At 38.6% G+C, this 22,041-nt stretch overlaps 1 protein-coding gene across 7 annotated transcripts in view; it reads left to right on the plus strand.

The window, feature by feature from the left end:
- Positions 1-22,041, plus strand: part of TENM2 (teneurin transmembrane protein 2) — a 554,942-nt gene that overhangs the window by 414,692 nt on the left and 118,209 nt on the right. For 4 of the 7 annotated variants that reach the window (XM_075715629.1, XM_075715630.1, XM_075715627.1 and 1 more), the window contains 3 exons: positions 4,615-4,742; positions 5,769-5,788; positions 16,478-16,667. In XM_075715629.1, coding sequence (XP_075571744.1) covers positions 4,615-4,742; positions 5,769-5,788; positions 16,478-16,667 — 338 coding nt within the window. Of the gene's footprint in view, positions 1-4,614; positions 4,743-5,768; positions 5,789-16,461; positions 16,668-22,041 lie in introns of all 7 variants that reach the window. The other 3 variants (XM_075715623.1, XM_075715624.1, XM_075715626.1) reach the window with 1 other exon arrangement.

The raw sequence follows: 22,041 nt of genomic DNA on the forward strand, positions 1-22,041 counted from the left end.
GGGAGATCTCTAGCACATGAAGACAGCAGAGGTCTCTCATTTTAAAAATACATGGTTAAGAGTGAAAGGAGAGCACAAAGGGAAGAGAGAGCTTTCAAGCTTGGAAACCATCGTCCATTAGACTAAACTCTGAATGGAGTGAGCATTGGGTTTATGGCCAGAACGAGAGAAGACTGAACAGAAGAGGAATGTTGGGACACTACTGAGTTTTAAAGAATATTCAAGAATGTTTTGCATGTACGTTTTGTCATTTTTCTGTGTTTTTGTAGACCTTTGGGAATTTCTTAAAATAATGTGTGATTCACTCTAGCAACCTCTATCTTATGTAAGTCTTGGATTGATCCGTGACAGCTCTACCACCTGGTGTGATGAACTAGTTCTCTGCTTTTGTTCTTGATGGGCATGCAGGTTTAGCTTCCAGTTTGTGGTGCTTTCGCTCTGTGTGTATGTGTGTGTTGCTGGGGGGCGGGGGGGAGGCGGGGGTGTGAGAGGTTGGTTATTACTTTTTACCTAAATCTCAAAGGTTTTACTTCAGAATTTATTTGGTTTATATTCTCATTTTTTAGAGAATATAAATACACAATTCACTATCCTGAGTTACTAGATGTTAGTGTTAAATGAACCAGATGAATTCTGACAAGCTCAGTGTTTAGAAACCAGGTATTAGAGATAACAACTTAGAAAATATGCTTAAATGTTGATGGGGAAAAAGCAAACAAACCTGAATAATACCTACAAAACATAAGTAAGTGTTCTGTAAAATATAATTTATGAATATAGCATACATGTAACAGATAAAATGGCACTTCTTTGTCTTTTAAATCTTCAGGGATGTGTTTGTCCCTGAAAGGTTAGTCTGTAACCAAACAGGGAGCTCTGGAAATGTGTTCAAGTAAATGGGCTGTTTTGGAAAATCAGCTCATCTTGATGATTAGCTTTGGATCTAGCCAAGTATCCCAACGCAACTGTCTGGTGAATATCCTTTGGAGAAAATGTGGCCAGTACTGTAATATCTGATGAAAGTGTGTTTTTGGGGTAGAAGGCAAAGCCACAGCATCGCAGATTATGTAGTTGTTGTTTCAAAAAAAAAAAACCAAAAAACCAAAAAAAAAAACCCCACAATAAAAAAAATAAGAATCAGGCACAAATTCACTAGCCCAAATTTCTCTTCTGATACACATGCACTCAACTTCTGAGTGGATCCCCGTATTTCTAATTAAACAGGCTTCTACTTATTCCTTTGCTGGAGGCATTTTTGTTTGATTAACAGAACAAAAGGTTAATCATATAAATGTGCCATCTCATAGCATTCTGAAGCAGGAGAGAATAGGTAGCTCCTTGTTCTCCCTGCTCGGCTGCCAGTCAGGTTTGCTATATGCAGTGCAAACACGGAGCTTTCCCCTCAGGCCCCTGTGACATACTTTTCTCGAGGTATTCTTGGTAGAAGGTGAACGTTCCTCATGTTTCAGTTGTCTTAGTGGAAGTTTGTAGATCACATAATGGATACGTGAGCTGTGCAGGAGATTGTCATCTTTTCTCTGTCTCTGTAAGGGACTATAGCAGACGTGCTAATCCCTGCCCTGTTAGGAAGGAGCTTTAATTGCTCCTACCTAATGTGCATCTATGATTAAAACACAGAGCAATGGAGTTATTAATGAAATCATGGCATACTTGGAAGCAGATGGATCAAAGTTTTTCTTAATACCGTGTTAATAAGATCTTTTTTAATTCCTTGTCTGAATTTACCTGCTAATTATAAGTTAGCAACTATAATTCTCTTGGACAGACTATTAGTTATGATTTCCTTATCTCTGTGTTGTAAGGAATGGTTCACACTTGAAGCAGCAGACTTTCATCTCTGCAAATGACCTACATTTATGGTTATGCTTGCAATAAAATAAAAAAAGATTGCAAGTTTGAATAGACACACTGAGAATATAAAACACAAAAGTCTAATTCTCCTCTATGACTTGTTTTCATTTCGGGGCTCTGAAATTCACTTAGTCTTTATGCACTCTTTGCTTACGAGGGTGGGCCAGCTGAACTCTGTCTTTGGAGCCGTGGTGTGTGCGCATTGCGTGGGAATTGCTGACAGCACAAACACGCCACAAGCTGCTCTGCTACCTGGTGTCCCCCGGCCCTCTCACGTCTGCAGCACAGACGATGTCTCTCACTCGACGGGGAGAGTCTGTATGAGCTAGTGACTTGTTTATTGTTTGAGCTTTATGAATAATTTTTCAGTTTCATCGCCATACTGAAAAGAAAATCAGTGGCTTGAGATTAGGCTGAGAAGTCTTTTAAAATGTTTGTTTTGGCAAAACAAAAAAAAGTTGTAATTGAATAAAACATTTGATCCCACATGAAATTTTTCCAGGCATTCTTAAACATTCCCTAGGAATAAATGTTGAGTATTTTCTCAGCAAAGCATCCTTTTCAGGTTCATACTTGGTATTTTTTAAAATACCAGATGCTTTGATGTTTATTCTTTTTTTTTTCCTATTTGGAAAAAATTTTGCAAATTCAGCATGAATGCAAAATCTGGCAACTGCCCTCTTCACACAAATTGTCTCCTGATTTTAGTTACTATTCTTAGACATCTGCTCGGTCCATACGTTTGTCTAGGGGAAGGTGATATTATGAAAGCTGTCTTGCTTCTCAGCTGCTTTTCTCAAAAATATGGAGGTTAAACTCTGCATAGATTGTGTGCTGAGGGATTTCCAGGAGTTGGGATAGATAGATTCTGGGGGCGAGGGGTTTTTTTTTTTGTTTTCTTGGGGTTTAGGATAATGTATATGAATCGGTCACATCTAAACGGATTTCCTGTATTCAGAGATTGTCTGAGTCATGTCTCAAGCACTGTAAATTGCAGTTCCTGTGATAAATCTTTTGCCTTACCTATCCATAATGTTTAATGTCTGAACACTTGGCTGTGTGGCCACTGATGGTCCATTTGTGACCACACCAGCTATTCTGCAATTGCTTGTAATTGGACGCAAAATATCTGCTAATCTTATGTGGATCTGACACTGCAGAAGTGAACAATTATAAGGCTGGCTCATAATCATACATATTTTCTGCCCCTAAGCTGACAGTGAATCCCCTCAAACACCATTTTAGTATATAACTGAAAATGCCGTTCTCTGTGGTATGTAGGTTTATACACATCCTGCGTAAGCAGGAAGAGTGCTGATGGTGGACATAGAGAAAGTGAATAAAAACAGCTTTGTGGGCTTTTCTATCCCTCACCACTCTTCTATATTGGGAGGATGCCATAGGGATCATATGGTGAAATTATGGAGATGTATTCAGGTAGCTTCTGTTTATACAAGGTGAAGATGCACATAAATCCACTAGCTGAATGATTCAGACCTGTCAAGTCTCATGCATTATGCACAGGACTTACTCAATTAGCCCCTACCACAGTGCCTATAAGTCATGCACTTGCAAAGGGGGTGCCACGGCCTTTTTCCCGGCTCCATCTCTTACGTGTCAGGAGCAGCTGGGTGGCCTCTGCCGCAGCCGTGGGCCTGTCTCCGGCGTAGGGGTGGCCGGAGAGGCGGCGGTGCTCTGCGGCTGCCCGAGCGCTCTGCTAGCGGGCAAACCTTCCCTGGCCGGGGCTGCGCGTGGCTCTGCTGCGTGGCCCCGGTGGCCGAGTTTCATGTGCTGGATCAGAAAAAACCATGGTGAGGTCAAAGGACTGGCAAAGACCTGGCTTTGCCGGGAAAGTTTGATCCACAAAATGAAGACAGAGGCTGTTGAACCTGGTGGTTTAAGGAAGTTGTAATAAACACAAAATAACTGCATTACAATGTCATTACTACACATAGGGGTAAAGCTAATTTTATAATCCTGTAAATTGTCACGTCCAATTTAAACTCAGGGCTAGTATTTGCAGTAGTGCTTTGTTGCCAAGAACATATCCCCCCATAACGTGTGAATCGGAAAGGTAGTAGGCGATGCCAAAGTCTGGACAAAATGCTCACCTCTCTGTTTCGATACACTGGATTGTACGCGTGTTTTTCTGTTGTGTCTGAGTAATTTAGAAGATCTGAGAACTGAACAAAGATAACAGAGGTTTAGGTGAGTCATCAGGGCTTTCTTCTGGATTTTTTCCGGTCGCTCCCTTATCACTCTCTACAACTACCTGAAAGGAGGTTGTAGTGAGGTGGGTGTTGGGCTCTTCTCCCACGTAGTTAGCGATAGGACGAGAGGAAATGGCCTCAAGCTGCGCCAGGGGAGGTTTAGGTTGGAAATTAGGAAAAATTTCATTACGGAAAGGGTGGTCAAGCCCTGGAACAGGCTGCCCAGAGAGGTGGTGGAGTCACCATCCCTGGAAGCGTTCAAAAAACGGGTAGATGTGGCACTTCGGGACATGGTTTAGTCTAGTCTACCCTTGACTGGTTTAGTGTGGACTTGGTAGTGTAGGTTAATGGTTGGACTGGATGATCTGAAAGGTCTTTTCCAACCTAAACGATTCCACGGTTCTACGATTCTATGATTCCTCTGCAACAAGTTGCGTTACCGCGTTTTCCAAGAGATGCTGAATTGAGCGTAGCTGTAGCCTCTGCCGCAAGACTTGCGCCTTTATTTTTCACGACTTTGTGTCTCCGGCAGCGATGCACCTCCTGGGGCTGAACTGGCAGCTGCGGCCGGCGGACGGACACACCTTCAACAACGGGCTGAGGCCGGGCGGGCCGGGCGCCGAGGACGCGGCGACGCTGCCATCTGGAGGCAGAGGTGAGGCTGCGGCTCCAGGCTCCCGCCGCTTCGCCGGCGTGGCGCCCTTGCGGTTTGTGACGTACGGGCTCGCGCTGCCGGCTACGCAAAAGCTGTTGCTGGGGCTGTTTGGAGCGTTGCTGGCGCCGGCTGCGGTCTGCCGCTGGTAGCTGCTTGCTGTTCGCTGTTCTTACTCTGTCCCTCTGCGCGTTGGTGCACAAAATCACATCATTTCTAGAACCTCATCTACTAATGAAGAAGCGGTCGGTCAAAAAAATGCGTGTGCGCTTTACTAGGTATCATACGTCCTGTTTCCCTACACAGCGTGGAGATCTCGGAGAAAAAGCTTGACTTAGTGGGAGAAGTACATTGTACTGCTTGGGAGAAGGCGAGAACTTTGACTTCCAGATGGGACCAAATCCTCAGTTTTTTTCTTTCTCAGCTGTAATTCTAACAGAAAACATCGAGGACAGCAGAATTTGACCCATAGTAAATAATCTGTCCTGTGATATTAGTGTGAGCAATGTAGGCAACAAATGGCTGCTTCTAAAAAAAAACCAGTGCTCCGGTGGAAGATGACAGAGGCAGCGCAATGAAAAGAATGAGGGAAAATCTAGAAACAGAAATACTTGGTTAAACTGAGAAAGTATATATTAAAAATACAGAGAAATTACATGCCATGAAAAGGATTTTAATCATTTACATTGAATGTGGTTTACTGGTGAGGTTCAGGTGTTTTCTTTGCCACATCACAATAGGGTCTTCCCTGGTTATTACAAAAATTATGATAAGAAGACAACGTTTCAGTTAGTCAAAGCACCTCACAGGCCTTAGTGTACTGTGAAGGTGGGATGGGGTACTGAAACAGAAGAGGAGTAAGAGCAGTTCTCACTGGTCAACAGAAAAGTTTTGTTCAGAGCTGAGCATCGTCTTGCTCTCAGGACCTGTGGCTTGGAGTGAAACTCACTGGTTGCCAAGGCAAGTGTTAGAAACAAATGCTAACGCAGGATACTTGCATTGGATGTATTGGAAAAAATCCAGTTAAAATACAGCTGGGAAAGGAAACTGAGTTGTTCTTTGGAGTGCCCGATCATTTCATGGGTTTGCTTCTGTTTTCAGTAACTGCTGCTGCTGCACCTCAGCTTCTTCACGTTTTCTGTGGAGGGACTAAGCTTGGGTTCTATCCTTTTCATGAAATCCTACATACTAGAGGTGGCAAAAACATGTAGATTTTCAGACAGTGGTTTGTGGGCTTGGCTTTCATCTCTGACTGACTGTAGGTCGAACTGGACGAACAAGCACATCCCTAAGTACAAGGCAGAATGTTTACATTACTGCTGAACTCCGTCCAGATTGTGCACAGGTGAGGGACCCAATGGTTTTAAGCAGGAACCTGAAGAGCTCAAGTCTGCAATTATGGTCACTTAGCAGACAACTGCAGTGTTTAACACATTTCCAAATTCCCTCCCCTGCAGCTTTTTGTTGCCATCTCTGTGCAAATATAGGGCAGCAGGATTGTTGAATCGGAATGTGCTCATCTGCCTGGGGCACTTCAGTGCAAATTCTGGCAGTTTATCCCAGCCCCACTCTAATTAGCTTTGCACATTTGAAGAGGCTGAGGTGCCGGCTGTTCGGGGAGTGGTAACCTCCTGTAGAGGAGACAAGGAGACAGAACTGCTACTTAGGTCTTAAATTGCTGCAGTGAGCTTTCCTCAGAGCGTGTTGGAAAAGTTTACTTGTTGTTCTGACATTTTGTAGAAGGTTGCTGAAATGTTGGTAATCTGACTGAAGAGGGGAGAACAATATTTAGGCAAGTAATCTTCCACAGTGGAATAATATGAATGACAGGTTTGGATGAACACAAGGAATATCTAAAAGACAAATTCTCATAGCAGGGAAGGGTGAAAAGTTTTTCTACCTCACCTTTCCTTTTATTATGTCCAAGTTAATATTGCTATGCCAGCAGTTTTTAGGAAAGCCTCTGACAGCTTTTAACACAACAACCATTTCAGGGCTCAGGGCTCTGGCTGTGGAGAGTGACCTTTCTATAATTGACACAACTCAGGATGAAGCCATTCTTTTCAAAACATGGGTCTCCCAAAGAAACCTTAACCCCTAGACTGAGAACGGCCACTTAAATGCAAGCTGTGCCTACTCAGCAAGCAAGGCATTTTAAAGTAGAGCAATTTGGAAGGAAAAAAAACCAACCAGATATTTCAATTTGATCTGCTTGTTCCTTATTAAGAGACTAAATTCTGGTATGAAATAATAAAACTGCAATTTAAGAGGAATGTAAATTGCTTTATTACTGCATTTTCCTATCTGAATGAAAACAAAATTCACTATTAAGATAACACAGTTGCAGGTTTTTTGTAATTACACAATACATCTCGCTAATACCGAGGATGTCTGAAAGGAGTAGGCAAGTGCAATGGGTAGAAAAATCCTCAGTGCTGCTGTAAAACTGCAAGTGAAATCCACCATGCTCTGACTGTAAACAAAGCACGAAATAGCTTTTTTTCTTTTTTCTTTTTGTTTTTTTCCTTTAAGCTCTGGAAGTTGTGCTGAACTAGGGATTTAGATTAAGAGACTAAAGTAAAGAACAATTCTGTTCTTAATACAAATGATAAGATAGTATCCCTTCATAGTACCTAAAACCCAAAAAGTTGGCACTGCCACGGAATTGTGCAGTTGCTACAGGGATGAGATAGATAGTAATGACATTAAAAAAAACTTTCTGAGAGTGAAGCCCATTGGTCTGTCACAGTTGCATAGGGATAATGTTAGAATTTTGGTGTAATAAATCTAAATTAGGGGAAAAAGTAGGAAAAAAAAAAGCAGCATGTTTGGGAATATTTGCTTCTTCACAAAGTGAATTAGATGACTTTATGAGATTTTTCTGTGCCTAGATTCTGTTAATCTATGCCAAAATATATTCTACATTTAAATTTATGTAGTAGGCTAGACGCACATTTCCATAAATATGTGACTATCTATGTGCTGTTTCCTTTCTAATTGACAGAATATACTATAAAAGTAAACTTTAATTGTTTCAGAGGGCACCTAAGATAAACTACCATTTATGTTGAAATACCCAAAGTAACTCCAGCTTCAAATCTGAGTGAAGAATGCTTCGGTATAGAGTTCTTTGTTTATGACATATCGTCTTTGATGTCCTCACAAATTTAGCAGATTTTCTACTAATTCAGAATTCACTTAGTGTTTTTTATCTTGATTATTTGCTATAGTAAGGTTCTATAAAGCTGAAAAACACAGTAGGAGATTGTGGTCTCTGATCCTAGAAATGCACATTTTAAAAGATACCGAAGATAATTATGGACAAGGATTGTGGACCTGAAAGATCACTTCAGTTACGATAAATATACTGATTAATTGGAAAAGGTAGATTTGAATGTGTGTTCTGATACATAGTCCAGGGATCTTTGGACCAACCAGCTTGATCCAGGTTCACGCTCAGTTTATAAGATATTTCACTAAGTCTACCACAGTGTGTGGATTTTGAAAAGACAATTACAGTTAATTAAATGGTAAAGTATTGAAGTGTCATGAAAAATACTTGTTTCCAGTTATCAGAATCGGCACTGTAAATATAATGGCAATAATGAAATGAAGAAAGTTAAATTTGCTGCTAAATTTGACACCATCGTACTTGCTTGAGATGAGAGGGGGGAAAAACGTATTTCTACTAATCTAGCAGAAATTTGCCTTGAATAGATATGGAAAGCTAAACTCAGCAGTCATTGTGAAGCTTTATAGATTCTCTTCAGCTCTCTCCAAATGATGTTGAGACCTCTGCCAGATGCTGCAGCTCTGAGTCACATTTTGGTGTGCACACAGAAATGATTATTTTCTAATAGTTAAGATATTTTATTAGCAATGAAGCAGAGAGGCAATGTTAAAGGAAAAACAAAATTATTAAATGGGAAGATTTGCTATCCTTACATATTGATGAGTTGGGCTTCGGATGCAAATAGAATAGGCCCTGACTTGACTGTCTGAGATACTGATGCTACTCCCAACTCTGTTCCTGCTGAAACCTAATCCTACACATCAGACAGTATAAGGACTCGGGAGCAACTGCAGGGAACTCTTTGTCATGTTGCAAAAGTTAAAAAGATGAAACACTCGTAACCTCATTAACAATGTAAACAACATGAATCTTTTGGTTTATACTATTTCCTTTCAGATGCTTTGAAACAGATGATCAAAATGTAATAACAATCAATGTCTTTTAAATGTCACTTCCATTACCTTCATTCAATTTAATCAAGACACGCCATCATTTTCCAGGTGGATTAATCTTATTAAGTAGTTATGTGGCTAATGTAATGTAGATCTTAATTAACACGTTAGCAAGCAGAAGTATTAATATGGACGCTATGAAGGCTTGCAGATGTGGTCTTCTGAAAATACACCAGGCTCTAGGGCTGTCTTAGCAGAAGCGAAGTATTTGACTAAGTACAACAGAACAGGAGTTTTATTTTTGGTGATAGCATGAGTTACTGTGTTTGAAATTAGGTGATGAAGTGTATTATATACCATCAGAGATGATTGTTATGTTGATGTAGAAATTCATGCTAGTCTGTATTTGTTCTTTGTGAAATGCAGTGAACTAACATCTTAATTTCATTTCTGTTATAATTTGCTTTTGATTCTGAAAACAATTAATCTTGTGAAGCCATGCCCACACGAATGTGGAGATGTACCTACATTTTTAGGTGTATCAGGCTATTAAAGGCATGTTTCTTAATTCCACCTGCAGGGCCAGATTGTTTGACTGCAGCTGAGCCGGAGCAGCTGTCTTAAGCAGACACTCTCTTTGCAGAATTTCTTTCCTTTCACCACAATAGAAATAGGGGATACTGACCAGAGAACCTGAGATTTTGATTTTGTTTCGGAAGCTGTTTTACTGGACTCCTGAAAGCTCATACAAATTCAGAAGCTTCCTTCCTCCTCACTTCACAAAATAGAGCTCGTTAGTACCCCAGCATCTTCAGCATAACTGAAGTTCAAGATGTGTCATAGCAGCTTCTCCAGACAAACTCTCATTTCCTGGCTTTTTACTTTATTATAGCTGTGGGAATTTGTTTTGCATCAGCAGTCAATCTATTGCACACATTTCAAAAAGAATCTGTTTTCACTTGGGTCCTAGGGCACTTAGATATTTTGAAGCATAAGTTCATATAGGAAGTGATCAGTGTGGTAATAGTGCATAGCACTGATTTTTCCACTGAAGAAATTTGTATAGAAAAGGCATTTTCTGCTTTTTTTGTTTGCTTTTCTGAAACAATAAGAAATGTCTGGTCATATAAGTAGCAAATTTACCTGAGGAAAAAATCAAGCTATCATTGAAAACCATCGTAATTCCCACACATTCTTTTTTGGCAAAAAGTCAGTGGAGTGTATTTTTATATCGAATGGTTTTCTTTACACAGCTGTACCATAAATTTCTTTGGAATTCTGAGTCATCTGTGAAAATTCCTAACTATATAACAAACAACAACAGAAAAATAAGTTAGATAAAAGGAAGAGGAAAGCTATGTCTGCAGCAGTGATTTATAAGAGATGCAGAGGTACAGGAAGAGAAGTGAAAAAGAATTCTCTTTAACCAACATTGGTGATATTTATTCCTTGTATTTAATTTGAAATTGTACAAATTATCTTGGTAGTTCATTATGGATCCATTGGAATGGTTATTCCACTAGATATTTTTCAAGACTGTTATCGAGATGCAATTTACAGTCATCACCATTATAAAGGCACACAGTCAAAGTGCTAGAGTTAATTGCTATTTAAATGTGATGTCTGTAGCGTGACACTGCTGGTAGCCAGCTTTCATTTTTATTTTTTAATTTTAACTACAGCATGGGAGAGGAGCCTATAATAAATCCTCAAGTATACCTGGTTTCAGTGTAGATACAGTTCTGCCTCCATAGCTGACACTGCTTGACATCAGTTAAATTAAAGGCTGACTGGGCATGTCCTATCAGCTGCCACCTTGAAACTGACCTCCAGCTCAAAGATGAGGCCTGCTGACAAGTTAGCAGGGGGAGTTTGCTTTGCTGTTGTCATGTATTTCCTATTTGATAGCTTCAAAGGCAAATATACTTGAGTGCTAAAACAGTCTTTTCAAATGTATATGCCAAAATAGTAATTCAACTGGGTAAATAACACAGCAGTTTAAATGAATAAGTGTAATTTAGTTGATAAATATATGTTTGACAGAGCGATTGAAATGGCTCCCCTGGGTAAGATGAAGAAGTATGCTTTTAAAACTCTCTGTTGTGGATGTTTAGAGAGAGAGAATCACAGGAAAAAAAATCAAGTATCCATGGCATTGTGAGGTAAACACACAAAACTCTAAAACAGTCACCCACAGCAGAGATAACGATGTTAGGATTTATTTGTTCACAATAGTATGAGTTGTTTGGGTTAGTCTTTCTTCCCAGATTTGTCAGTTTGTCACATCTGTAACTTCACTTAAACACAGTTGATGTTCTTTGAATGTGATCTGCAGTGGTCCATCAAAATGGAAAAGCTTCTAAAAATAGCTGGAGGGAGTGAGTCAGGTGGCAAGATACATTCTCTACATTAGGAGGTGAAGACTGAAGGGAGCTGTAAGAAAAGTTTACTTTAAGAGTCTCTAGAGACAGAATTTATAAGTGAAGCTGTTAGTGCAGAAAAAGCCATTGCAAATATAAAGCTAGGATGATGTTCTTTTCAGGTTTAAAAAAATAAACTTAATAACTGAGTAATAAAAGAGGTTCAGTGGTCATATCTACTTTGCATTTCATTTCTGTATTTCTGACTTGGGGAGGAAGGAACACGAAGAGGCCAATGTTGAGACACCTCCTGTAGTATTTTTATGTGACTGCTCTGCATTCATTAGTCATCTTCAAGGTGAGCATTTTTAATAGGTCATTGGTAATATTTCTGTTTTACAAGTAGTCATCTGAGAACATCAGGATCATGACCAACTCAGGTGCACTGGCTGTGTCAAAGCAAGGACTAGAACCAAGACGCTTTCACTAGTTTTGTGTCTCATACCAACAAGAGTAACTCAGCAGGAATTTATGAGAGTATGATTCAATAATGCATAATCCTTAGAGCTCTGATAGCTTGCTAGACTTAAAACTTTAGAAGTTGTTAGTTAAACTTGCAAATATAAAACTTGTATTTTAGTACAACTTCAAGCATTTCTAAATTGTGTTATTTCAGCATTGTAATGTAAAGCCATAAAAACAGGATCTCATGTATTAAATTTTTAAAAGCAAAAATAAGGATCCCTTTCAGCATGCCGGAGGTGAGGCAGCAGCTGCTTCTCACAGACATGGCACGGGCTGGATATAGAGCAGAGGCATGCCATACTACAAATATAAGACTTGAAAATAAGGGGTCATCCATCCGTTCTATTCTTTGTTGTAGGTTAAGTATATCTTCATCACTTGTAATAGTTGCTTATCTAACCTGATCTTAAAATCCTCTGCTGTGTTGAACCCCTACAGCTGTCACAGTTCTCTTCCTAGGTAGATTTTCCTGAGATACTGGAATGTTCCAGAAGGAGTGGTTTGGACAACTAGAAACCAGATATGATGTAGAGCAAAAAAAGAGCATCTGCGAGGAGATACTTCCAGAGATAATGCCAAACCAAACTGAATCATTTCAGTATTAGCAACCTGAATCACGTCTCTAGGCTGATTGATAATTACAAATTCAATTGCCTCATTTGCGGTTTTCACCAACTAATAACTTCAAAATTTTCATGAGAAATATAAAGGAATGGTCTTTTTCTAACAGCTTTTTGTTGGGAAAGTTTGACATCCAATATATTTGTTTACCTGTGTTGTGGTTTAGTCCCAGCCAGCAACTAAGCACCACGCAGCTGTTTGCTCAGTCCCCCTACCCCGATGGGATGGGGCAGAGAATCGGAGGAGTAAGAGTGAGAAACACTCCTGGGTTGAGATAAGAACAGTTTAATAATTGAAATAAAGTAAAATAGTAATGATAACAATAACAATATAAAAATGATAATAATAATATACGAAGCAAGTGATGCCCAATGCAATTGCTCACCACCCACCGACCGATACCCAGACAGTTCCTGAGCAGCGATCGCTGCTCCCCAGCCAACCCCCCCCCACACACTTAATATACTGCACATGATGTCATATGGTATGGAATAGCCCTTTGGGCAGTTTGGATCAACTATCCTGGCTGTGCCCCCTCCCAGTTTCTTGTGCACCTGGCAGAGCATGGGAAGCTGAAAAGTCCTTGACTAGCATAAGCTGTACTTAGCAACAACTAAAACAGTTGTTATGAACATTCTTCTCCTACTAAATCCAAAACACAGCACTATGCCAGCTACTAGGAAGAAAATTAACTCTATCCCAGCCAAAACCAGAACAACCTGTGAGGTGCATGCTGAAGTAGTATGAATGTAACTCTGGTTCTCTTGATGACTGGAATATTCTTTTTTAGCTTAATTGATGTATTTTGACTCCTGAAAAGTGCCCTTTCCCAGATAGAAATGGAAAACAGAATTTTGGAAAAACAAAAGGAGGATAAGGCTAAATTCAACCAGAAATACTAAAACTTGAGCCTCCATAAGAACTAAATTTATTTGCAAAGTTCTAATTCTAGGGAATATACACTCAGCAGACTTGGAAGCAATGTAATTAAGCAAAAGTCATTGATGGTGGTGTTTTGGAGGTGCTTTAATAGCCAATGAAACCATAGTCTCCAACAGAGTCTATGGTGGCCTTGCCATTTGCATGCTCAGTAAGCTTGTTGCACTGGATAAAAGTGAGGTACAATGGCTGAAGCAATATTCAGTATAATTTCTATTTGATGTAGGTGAAAAACACGTGACTCAGTAGTTTGTAAAGCAGATGTATGCATGAGGGCATTCTAACACCACATCACTTCTTAAAGTGTTCTGACAAGCATTCATTTTTCTAAAACTTATTCTGTGGAATAGCTATTTATGTGTGTTAGTAGCCTTTTCACTACTTAATAGCCCTGATACGTATATGTTTTTTTTATATATATATATGTTATATATAAGTTTATGACATGAGGTAAGTGACTAGTAGCTGCTTATTTTTTAACTATTTGGAATATTAGATTTGTGCTGCTGATACAAGCCATATCCCTGAATGTACATGACCACTGCATCACTGAATTCTAGAACTGTATTAAAAAGTATGAAGTATTATGTATATACTGTATTAAAAAGTATAAAGTATTGCTTAAGAAGAAACTAAATAAGAAGCAGATTCCAACATGGGGGGGGGGGGGGGAGGGGGGCTTCTGATTTCAAACAGATCTAAGCTCCAGATTCCCACCAATTTTATGTGTGGATTTCAGAAATCTATTTCTGAAATAGATTACACTTACTGACTTCAGTATTCTTTATGTCAAAGATTTCCACTAGCTTCCGTGGACTTGAGCTTCCATGGACTTGAGCAACTTTACTGTAGTCATGAAATTAACCAAACTGAAAAAATATATAATGCAGATAATTCATAAGCAGTCTGTGGACAGTCAGAATACTGGAGGAGGCACTGGTCTATTAATCTTCCCACCTTTATTACTTATACAGCTTTTATCATCATCATAATAATAATGCCTACTGTAATACTTCCTGGAAATAGCTTTTTATTTGACTGTTTCACTTTGACTGTTGATATACTGATCCTGAAGAGCAAGGTTCTTCAGAGTGTGTCAGGAAGTCTGTTCTCAGATTAGATACAGTTGATGTTCATTTAAGTATGCACAGTCTGCCTCCAAAGAAGTGATTTATAGGACACTTTTTAAGAATGTTGAAAAAAATTCATCATTTATTACCATAACTTGAAATTGTGAAGTGAAGTAAGTGTAATGTTGTACTTAAAGGAGATGAAGGAGCCCTCAGTCTTAGGCTCACTTCCCAGCTCTGCCAGTGATTCCAGTACAGCTTTCAACAGGTGATCTTATGAGCTCTGTTTTGCTATCCATGTGGGTAAGCACTAATTAAAATTCTAGTGAGATGGTGCCTGACTTCACTGAAGTAGGAAGTTTGAGATATACTCTGTTGCAGTAATCCATTAGAAATGAAATCATGTAGTTTTTATAAAATATTACGTGTTTGAATCTGGTTGATACGTCTGTGTTCTTGGGTGACTCTAAAGGTGCATTGCTTGACATTCTCAGCCATTTTTCCTTTCTTTGCAGCCTGTCTTTCCAGCTTCTTCTGCTTTCTTTTTTTCTTAGTGCTGTGATGTTATTGTAGACCCATTAACATAGAAAATGGAAAAAGCAAACAAGTTGCCAAAAACTGTATAGCAGTTGGTATTCAGAGCATTCTTTTACCATTTCAAAACACTGCTAACATAATATCGGTTTCATTATGTACAAGTGTAAGTGCTGCTAACATAGATAATTTGGAATCTATAATTGAAACCATGCTATTAGAGTTCTCAATTAAAGATAGTCAAGACAGAAAAGCTGTTATGTATTTACCTGCTGGAATTATGTGTCATTCTGTGCCATGCTGGTACCTTCATAGAATGCTGGAATATATTTCAAAAGTAACTTGCCATTTAGCGAAAATAGCATTGCACCATGAAAAAAAGATGAAGTAAACATTAAGCTTTTAACAAATACTGTCAGGTTGTATCAGAGGTGTAACTACCATCCAGTGTGTATTAATACTTCTATTAATGATACCTTTAAATTTATGTGGTTGTTAACAGATATTTTCTGTGTGTTTTGGTCTTTATAGTGTCTGTTGTAATAATTGTTAAATGGATTTATCACCATGTTGTTTGGGAATATGGAACACAAAATCAAACGTTGCTATATACTGTAGCTTGAAAGCACTGTTAACTCTTCACATATCACAGTCCATGTTTAAAATATGTGTAGCCTCAGAACCATCCTGTTCAGCTGAGACAGAAGGGATTTGCACCATGTTTTAAAGGTTGACTATTTCATGGGCTGGAAGTCAGAGCACTCGACCAGAAAGGTCTGCTATCTTCTCTTCAATAATGCATGCTGAAGAACCATCAAATGATGGATTTTAACTAACTACAGCACAAGGGAGAAAGAGCTGTAGATAGTCCCTGCTTCAGGCAGAGAGAATGTAAAAGGCAGCACACTGAGTTGTACTAACTTTCTTTCAAGAGGGAGAAGATGCGTGTTAGAGTACAGGCACTGTCCTCTAAATCCTTTTCTGTGCATTTCATTTCTTCTGTCAACTCTCTTTGAGTTGAATAAAACTCGGAGTTTATTGGACTACTTTACTATATAAAACAAAAGTAATAAAAATTTGCAATCAGTTCATTTAGATTGAAGTTACCCCTTCAGTTCACCTTTCTGATATTTTTTTTATACCCTGGTTGCATACAAGATGCAGCTGAAAAGAGCACAGGGAGATTCATATGTGCTTAATTGACTCTCTACTGTTACTATATTTGATCAGTAAAGAACAATAGCAGAATTAAAGGGTTGGAGGGATTAGAAGATGGCAGATGCTCCACAAAAAAAGGTTCATAGGCTTCTTTCTTCAAATATAGGGGCCAAATTCTTCATTGAAACAGAAGGCAAATTGCATCAGAATAAGAAAGGAAAGTTACAGTTTGATTTAAAAGGTGGCATTGCCACAGACATTCATCTTGAATGAATAAACATACCTGTATTAAAAGCAGTTATCTCATTTGATTTATATTTGCTTTTATTTTATAGGACCATGGGTCACTAGGAATAGCAGCATAGATAGCGGAGAAACGGAAGTTGGCCGCAGGGTTACCCAGGAAGTGCCCCCTGGAGTTTTTTGGCGGTCTCAGATCCATATCAGCCAGCCACAGTTCCTGAAGTTCAACATATCCTTAGGGAAGGATGCTCTTTTTGGTGTTTATATAAGAAGAGGACTCCCACCATCACATGCTCAGGTACTTTATCAATGTATTTGTTGGCTTTAAATGTCAAAATGCAAAAGTTCAGAGCATCTATGTTAGATTTATGTTGGAGCTTGTGGAGCTCAAGTTTAGGAATTCTGTGCAGTATCCTGGGAATTACTTAGTTTGTGATATTTGACTGAACACCCTGATATTAAGATTTCTAGGTTATTACATACCTTAACGTACATTGACAAAAGTAGTAATCAGTGATGATGTTCTTGCCATTCATGCTTTTAAAATAGCTTGCAGTTCGGCACTCAAGGTTTTGAGACAAAAAAACCTCTGCCAAAATCTTGGCACGAATTGGGATAAACATATCCAGTTATACACCAGTCAAAACCAATGAGTGATGATGGTCAAACTCACAGTATCAAAGCAGTGTATACAGTTGGAATGCATGGACAGCTAGATGTGTTAACATACAGTTTTATATCTTCATAGAAGTTTTAGTCTCCACAGGCTGTTGGAATGGCATTGCTGGGGTATGCAACAGACTTTGCCATCACTGCTACCCAGCCATATTAGAGAATGTAATGCAGTGGCCATGTGTTTGAGAGCTTTCATTTTACTACTTCTCCCTCAAGGATGGTATTTAGTTATAATATCTGACTCAGAAATGGGGCAAGTCTTGCAGCTGGGAAACCCAATTCTAACCAGCCTCAGAGGCGAAAACTCAGTAACACCACATTTTTACAGTGACCCTGTAGTACAGAGCTAGGGGCTGTAGGTAAAGATAGTTTTAAAGTTAGTGAGACCAAACTTAAGTATCTTTTTCTTCTACGTTGTGCAGTGGGTGTTTTAATTTCTTTGCTGTGAGAAGATACAGCCATATTTCTGTTCGAGAGAATTTTTTTTATTATATTGAAAACTCATTAATGTGAATCAAAGGATTCCCATTTACTTAGATTAGAACTGTAATGAGAAATAATATGTTTGCAGTTACACATACTAAAAGGAAAGAACCTCCATTCTTTAGAGAGCAAGGGAAGCAGAAATAGCAACCAGCTTTTGGAAAGGACCCCTTCCTTCATGCATATCCTTGCTGCTAAAAATCGGTTCTTCATTCAGAAAGTATCACCTAAACTTAAAATGCTTTATTTAGTATATGATTTCCAAAAAGCAAATGTAGAACTCCATGATTGCTTTTGGGAAGGCCCCATTTAACATTTCTAGATTCCTTGGCCTGATTTGCAACAAACTGCTGCTACTTTTTTTTTTCATTTGGCAAAGCAGACTGCAATTGCATAAATGGTTAAAATGCATGATGTAAGCTAAAAGCCCAGAGGCTTTAATATAATTGCATTGCTACATACTGCCTGCAAGGAGGTATCAACCCTAAGTGAACTGTGTCCATGTGCATGCACAAACTCATGGTACAAACAGTGAACCAATTAATTTTCTGGGGAAAACTGCACTGACATTAACTGAATTTTGGATCTGCTTCCTGATGAGAGTCAACTTTATAGAACTATTCTGCATTGCTTCTTGTTCCTTGGTGTTTGATATTGCATGTAGTCTGAATTGTGAACCAAAATCTTTAAACAGAGTTGGGAGGAAAGGAGAAAAGAGGTTTGCATGGGTTTGTGACTTCTGCTTCTAAGAACTTGTGAACAAGGAGCTTTGACTATCCAAACTACATCAACTTTCTGTATCATGCTGCTTTAAAATGTTCTGTGAGTTATTGAATGGTTATATCTGACTGGTAAGAAATAAGGATCAGCAGTCCACAACCCAAGGAGGGGAGGGCAAGTGGTCAGTTTTCCATATAGCTAGAGGTTAGCATACAGCATCCTGAAGTTCCATACAAAGACTAGATAAATTGGGGAAATTGTAGAGGGCTGTTGACTAATATTCAGCCATTGTGAGACATCCATGCAACACAGAAGATATCCACAGAGAATATGTTCCAGGGTGGGAGCCTTTCTTAAGAATGTTTTTATTTTGGCTGTTTTGCTTCAATATGTTGTCTTGAGGGTGAAATTAAGTCTATGGATCTTTAACTGTTGTAATGAGGTAATGGTATAACTCATTGAGCATGTCTCATTTAATTCAGAATTTTGGTGCTCACTTCCTCTATTATTCCACATAAAAAATGAGCAATTTAGTTGAGGAAAACAAACAAAAGTACAAATCATGAAGTGAAAATGGCTTAGGGCAACCAAAGCTCCTAAGTAATCATCAAGGCTTGCTATAAATACAAGTTAATTATAGTTGTCTGACTAAGGCATGATGGAGGTATACCTGTATCTTTTCCAAGAAATACAGTTGGATGTAACTGGTAGTACAAAATACTTTTTTAATTCAAGCTGAACTTTAATTTCTATTGTACTGTGATCAAATGTATTTGCTCTAGGTTTCATTATGATGTTCTCATCTGAGAAGGCTGTGAACAGGCAGTTTCTCTTCTTGCTTTCACTCCACCTTACGTAGATAGGATATAAATTTCATGACCTTTCTGTTAAATTAAATAATGAGAAATATCAACTCTGTTTCCTACTGATCTGGACTCGTCCTCAGAGAACCTGTTTTCCAGTCTTTAGATGAAGCAATTCCAACCCTCTTCCGTAACTGCAGTTAATTAAATCTACCAGTATAATCTGCAGAATTACTTTCCCATATTCATGCAGGGTCCTGGTGCTTGTCAACAGGGTGGTACAGCAGAAGATTGCTTGGCATTTTTGCCCAACAATCAAAATTCAGCCAAGCTGCTACCAAGAGAAATAACTTTAGAAAAAGAAAGGCAAGCTGTTACAGACCTGAGTTAGTGAAAAGAAGTCTTGTTCTGACAGAAAGGAGCAGAATGGGTTTGTATTAATGAAAACAGTCTGAAGTTTACACCAGATGATATTTTTAAATTGAAATTTAAAATCCTTGTTTCTGCAGGTTAGGGACATGAGCTGTAAAGCAGTGAACTACACTTGACAGTTCATCACTGATCAGTGCTGATACGTCAAGTCAAGTAAAATCCTTTGTGGGAGCAAGTCAATAATCAGCAAATTAGGTACATGATTAACCTGAGACAACAAGATGCAGTTCCTGTCTGAGAGCCCTGCTGAGATTTAACCTTCTCAGTATTACTGTTTAGCAAATATTCCAAATGCCTGGTTTAGTCAGTCAAACTGATGTAGCTGTAAACTTGTCTAGAAGCATCCTTGTGTGCCATGTGCATAGGGAATGGAGCTCTAGAGGAGAGGTAAAAATGCAGTTTTGAGTGGAAAGCAGACTAGAAACAGGAATGCATTGCTTTCAAACAAAATTCTTCCAACCGGTGTAGTACTACATAGAAGTAACAAAATACACATTGCAGGCTTGAATGATCAATAGGAAATTAGTAGAGGATAGTCATATTAATGAAATCGATAATGTATAGAAAATGAACTGTAAATGTCAAATAATGCATGAAGTGACTCTACAGAGATTACAGCAATTATGATGTTACTACAGGTTGGTAGAACATTCCAAATGACGCATGAAATAAGGTAATCTTATAGAGATACCACTGTAATGTCTGGAGAAGGCAGTGCATGGAGTTTTATTCTTTTCATTTCCAGCAGCGTGTTTCATACTTACAAATTTTTCATGTCAAAATGAAAACTGTTTTCATTTAGAACAGGAAATGGCTTTATTTGATACACCTTGAATAGCTGGGGAGCTTCACTATTACCTTGGTTTTTAGCCAAGTGCAGTGCTCAAACACATTAAGGTGCTCTGACCACCTTAAAGTTACCTGATGGCAACTGTGCTGTTATTACCGAACACAGTGATGCATTGTACTGGTTGTGTTTTGTCACATTCAGATATTGAAACAAATTGGTTGGCTGTCGCTGTGGGTATCAGATGTTTCATGGGTATATTTTAATGAATAATAACCAACTGGATTTTATGAAGAACTAATTTTAAAGCACTTTGCAAACAAGTTTCCCTGACATATGTTTTCTTGGCTACTTAGGTCTTCCAGGGCTTTGGCATAAAGATGAATGCTAGCCACAATGCCAAATATGTGTGTGTGTGTGTCCCCATTTGAATATGCATCCATTAATAAGACAAGAGCTCTAAGAAATCTTTGTTTTTCAATTCCTAATTTCAAACACTGTTAGGAATTTTGTGGAGGCATGCAAATAGTTTCAAATCTAAGATTGCCGTGCTTTCACAACTAGTTCACTTCCTTTATGCAACTGGGCTCAGTTGATCTGTGCTATATGGATGGCATTGTGCAGTGTGGTCACTACTGTATATATAAAGTTCCAAAACTGTTTTGCTGACTCCCCATGGTTACAGAAGAAAGAAAGTCCTTATTGGCTTATGACTAAAATGTATCAGAGCAGGATAGAAAGCACTGAATGGAGAGGTGATAAAAACAAATTACCCAGAAAGAACCTAGTATGAGGTTTAGGTTTGTAAATAAAAGTATGTAGTAGGGTTTTGGTATGCTGTGTAGTAAAAATAAACAAACTCACTGAGAATGTGAATTTGGAATTTCTTTAGAGAAGTAGGCTGGCAAGTCACTTGCTTATAGGGAACTTTAATCATAGTAAGTACTCCCCCCTGCAAAATTGAACTCTGAAGATCCAGTCATTCGGGATTTCTGGTGCACTTTGTTTCTGAGAAGTTTTTGCCATCTTTGTGTGACTTTCAGTACGAAGCCATGAAATATAAAGGATCATAAAAAAAAAAAAAAAGTCAGTGAAGCTTCCAAATTACTTCAGAGATTTAGTCTGGTTTGGCAGATCCATTCCTTAATTCATGTGATTTAGTTGTCTCTTCCTTAGCAGTTGTGTATGTTAGATTAAAAATGCCACAGTTGCTTCTTAATGATCATGAAAGTACTTTCATTGTCTTCCTAGATGGGTCTTTTAATCTATGCATATTTGTCAGTAAGTACCTTTAAAGCAGGAGTGATATCTTCAGCACAACATTATATAAAAGCAATTAATCATGCAAATGTGGTAAATTGGAAGGTCAGGTGGGCCACAAGAAGCAAAATGATGATTCAGCCAACCATGTGAAGGAATCTTATCTGGTTATGAATTCACAGTACCATCTTGGTGACCCTTCAGTTAGGGATTTTAGATTTTGGGGTACATATAGCTAGTACTTGCTGACACATTAAGATTTGTACACCCGGGGAACCACCAGCAGATACAATATCTTCTTTCTTTTTTCCTCAGTTCTGAGGAATCCAAAGAGGGATAAAAATGTATTCTTATATTCTGTATCAGTTTGTACCAGTACTTCACCATACATAAAGTTATTCTGGTTTAGTCATTTTGCTTTTGCCTGAGCATGCAATAGTTCTTCATAGTTTGATTAAAGAGGGGCAATATCAGTCTTAACTTTACCAAAGTTAAAATTGTAGCCTTATGAG

This window comes from Pelecanus crispus, chromosome 8 (genome assembly GCF_030463565.1).
Source record: "Pelecanus crispus isolate bPelCri1 chromosome 8, bPelCri1.pri, whole genome shotgun sequence".
Taxonomy (NCBI): Eukaryota; Metazoa; Chordata; class Aves; order Pelecaniformes; family Pelecanidae; genus Pelecanus; species Pelecanus crispus.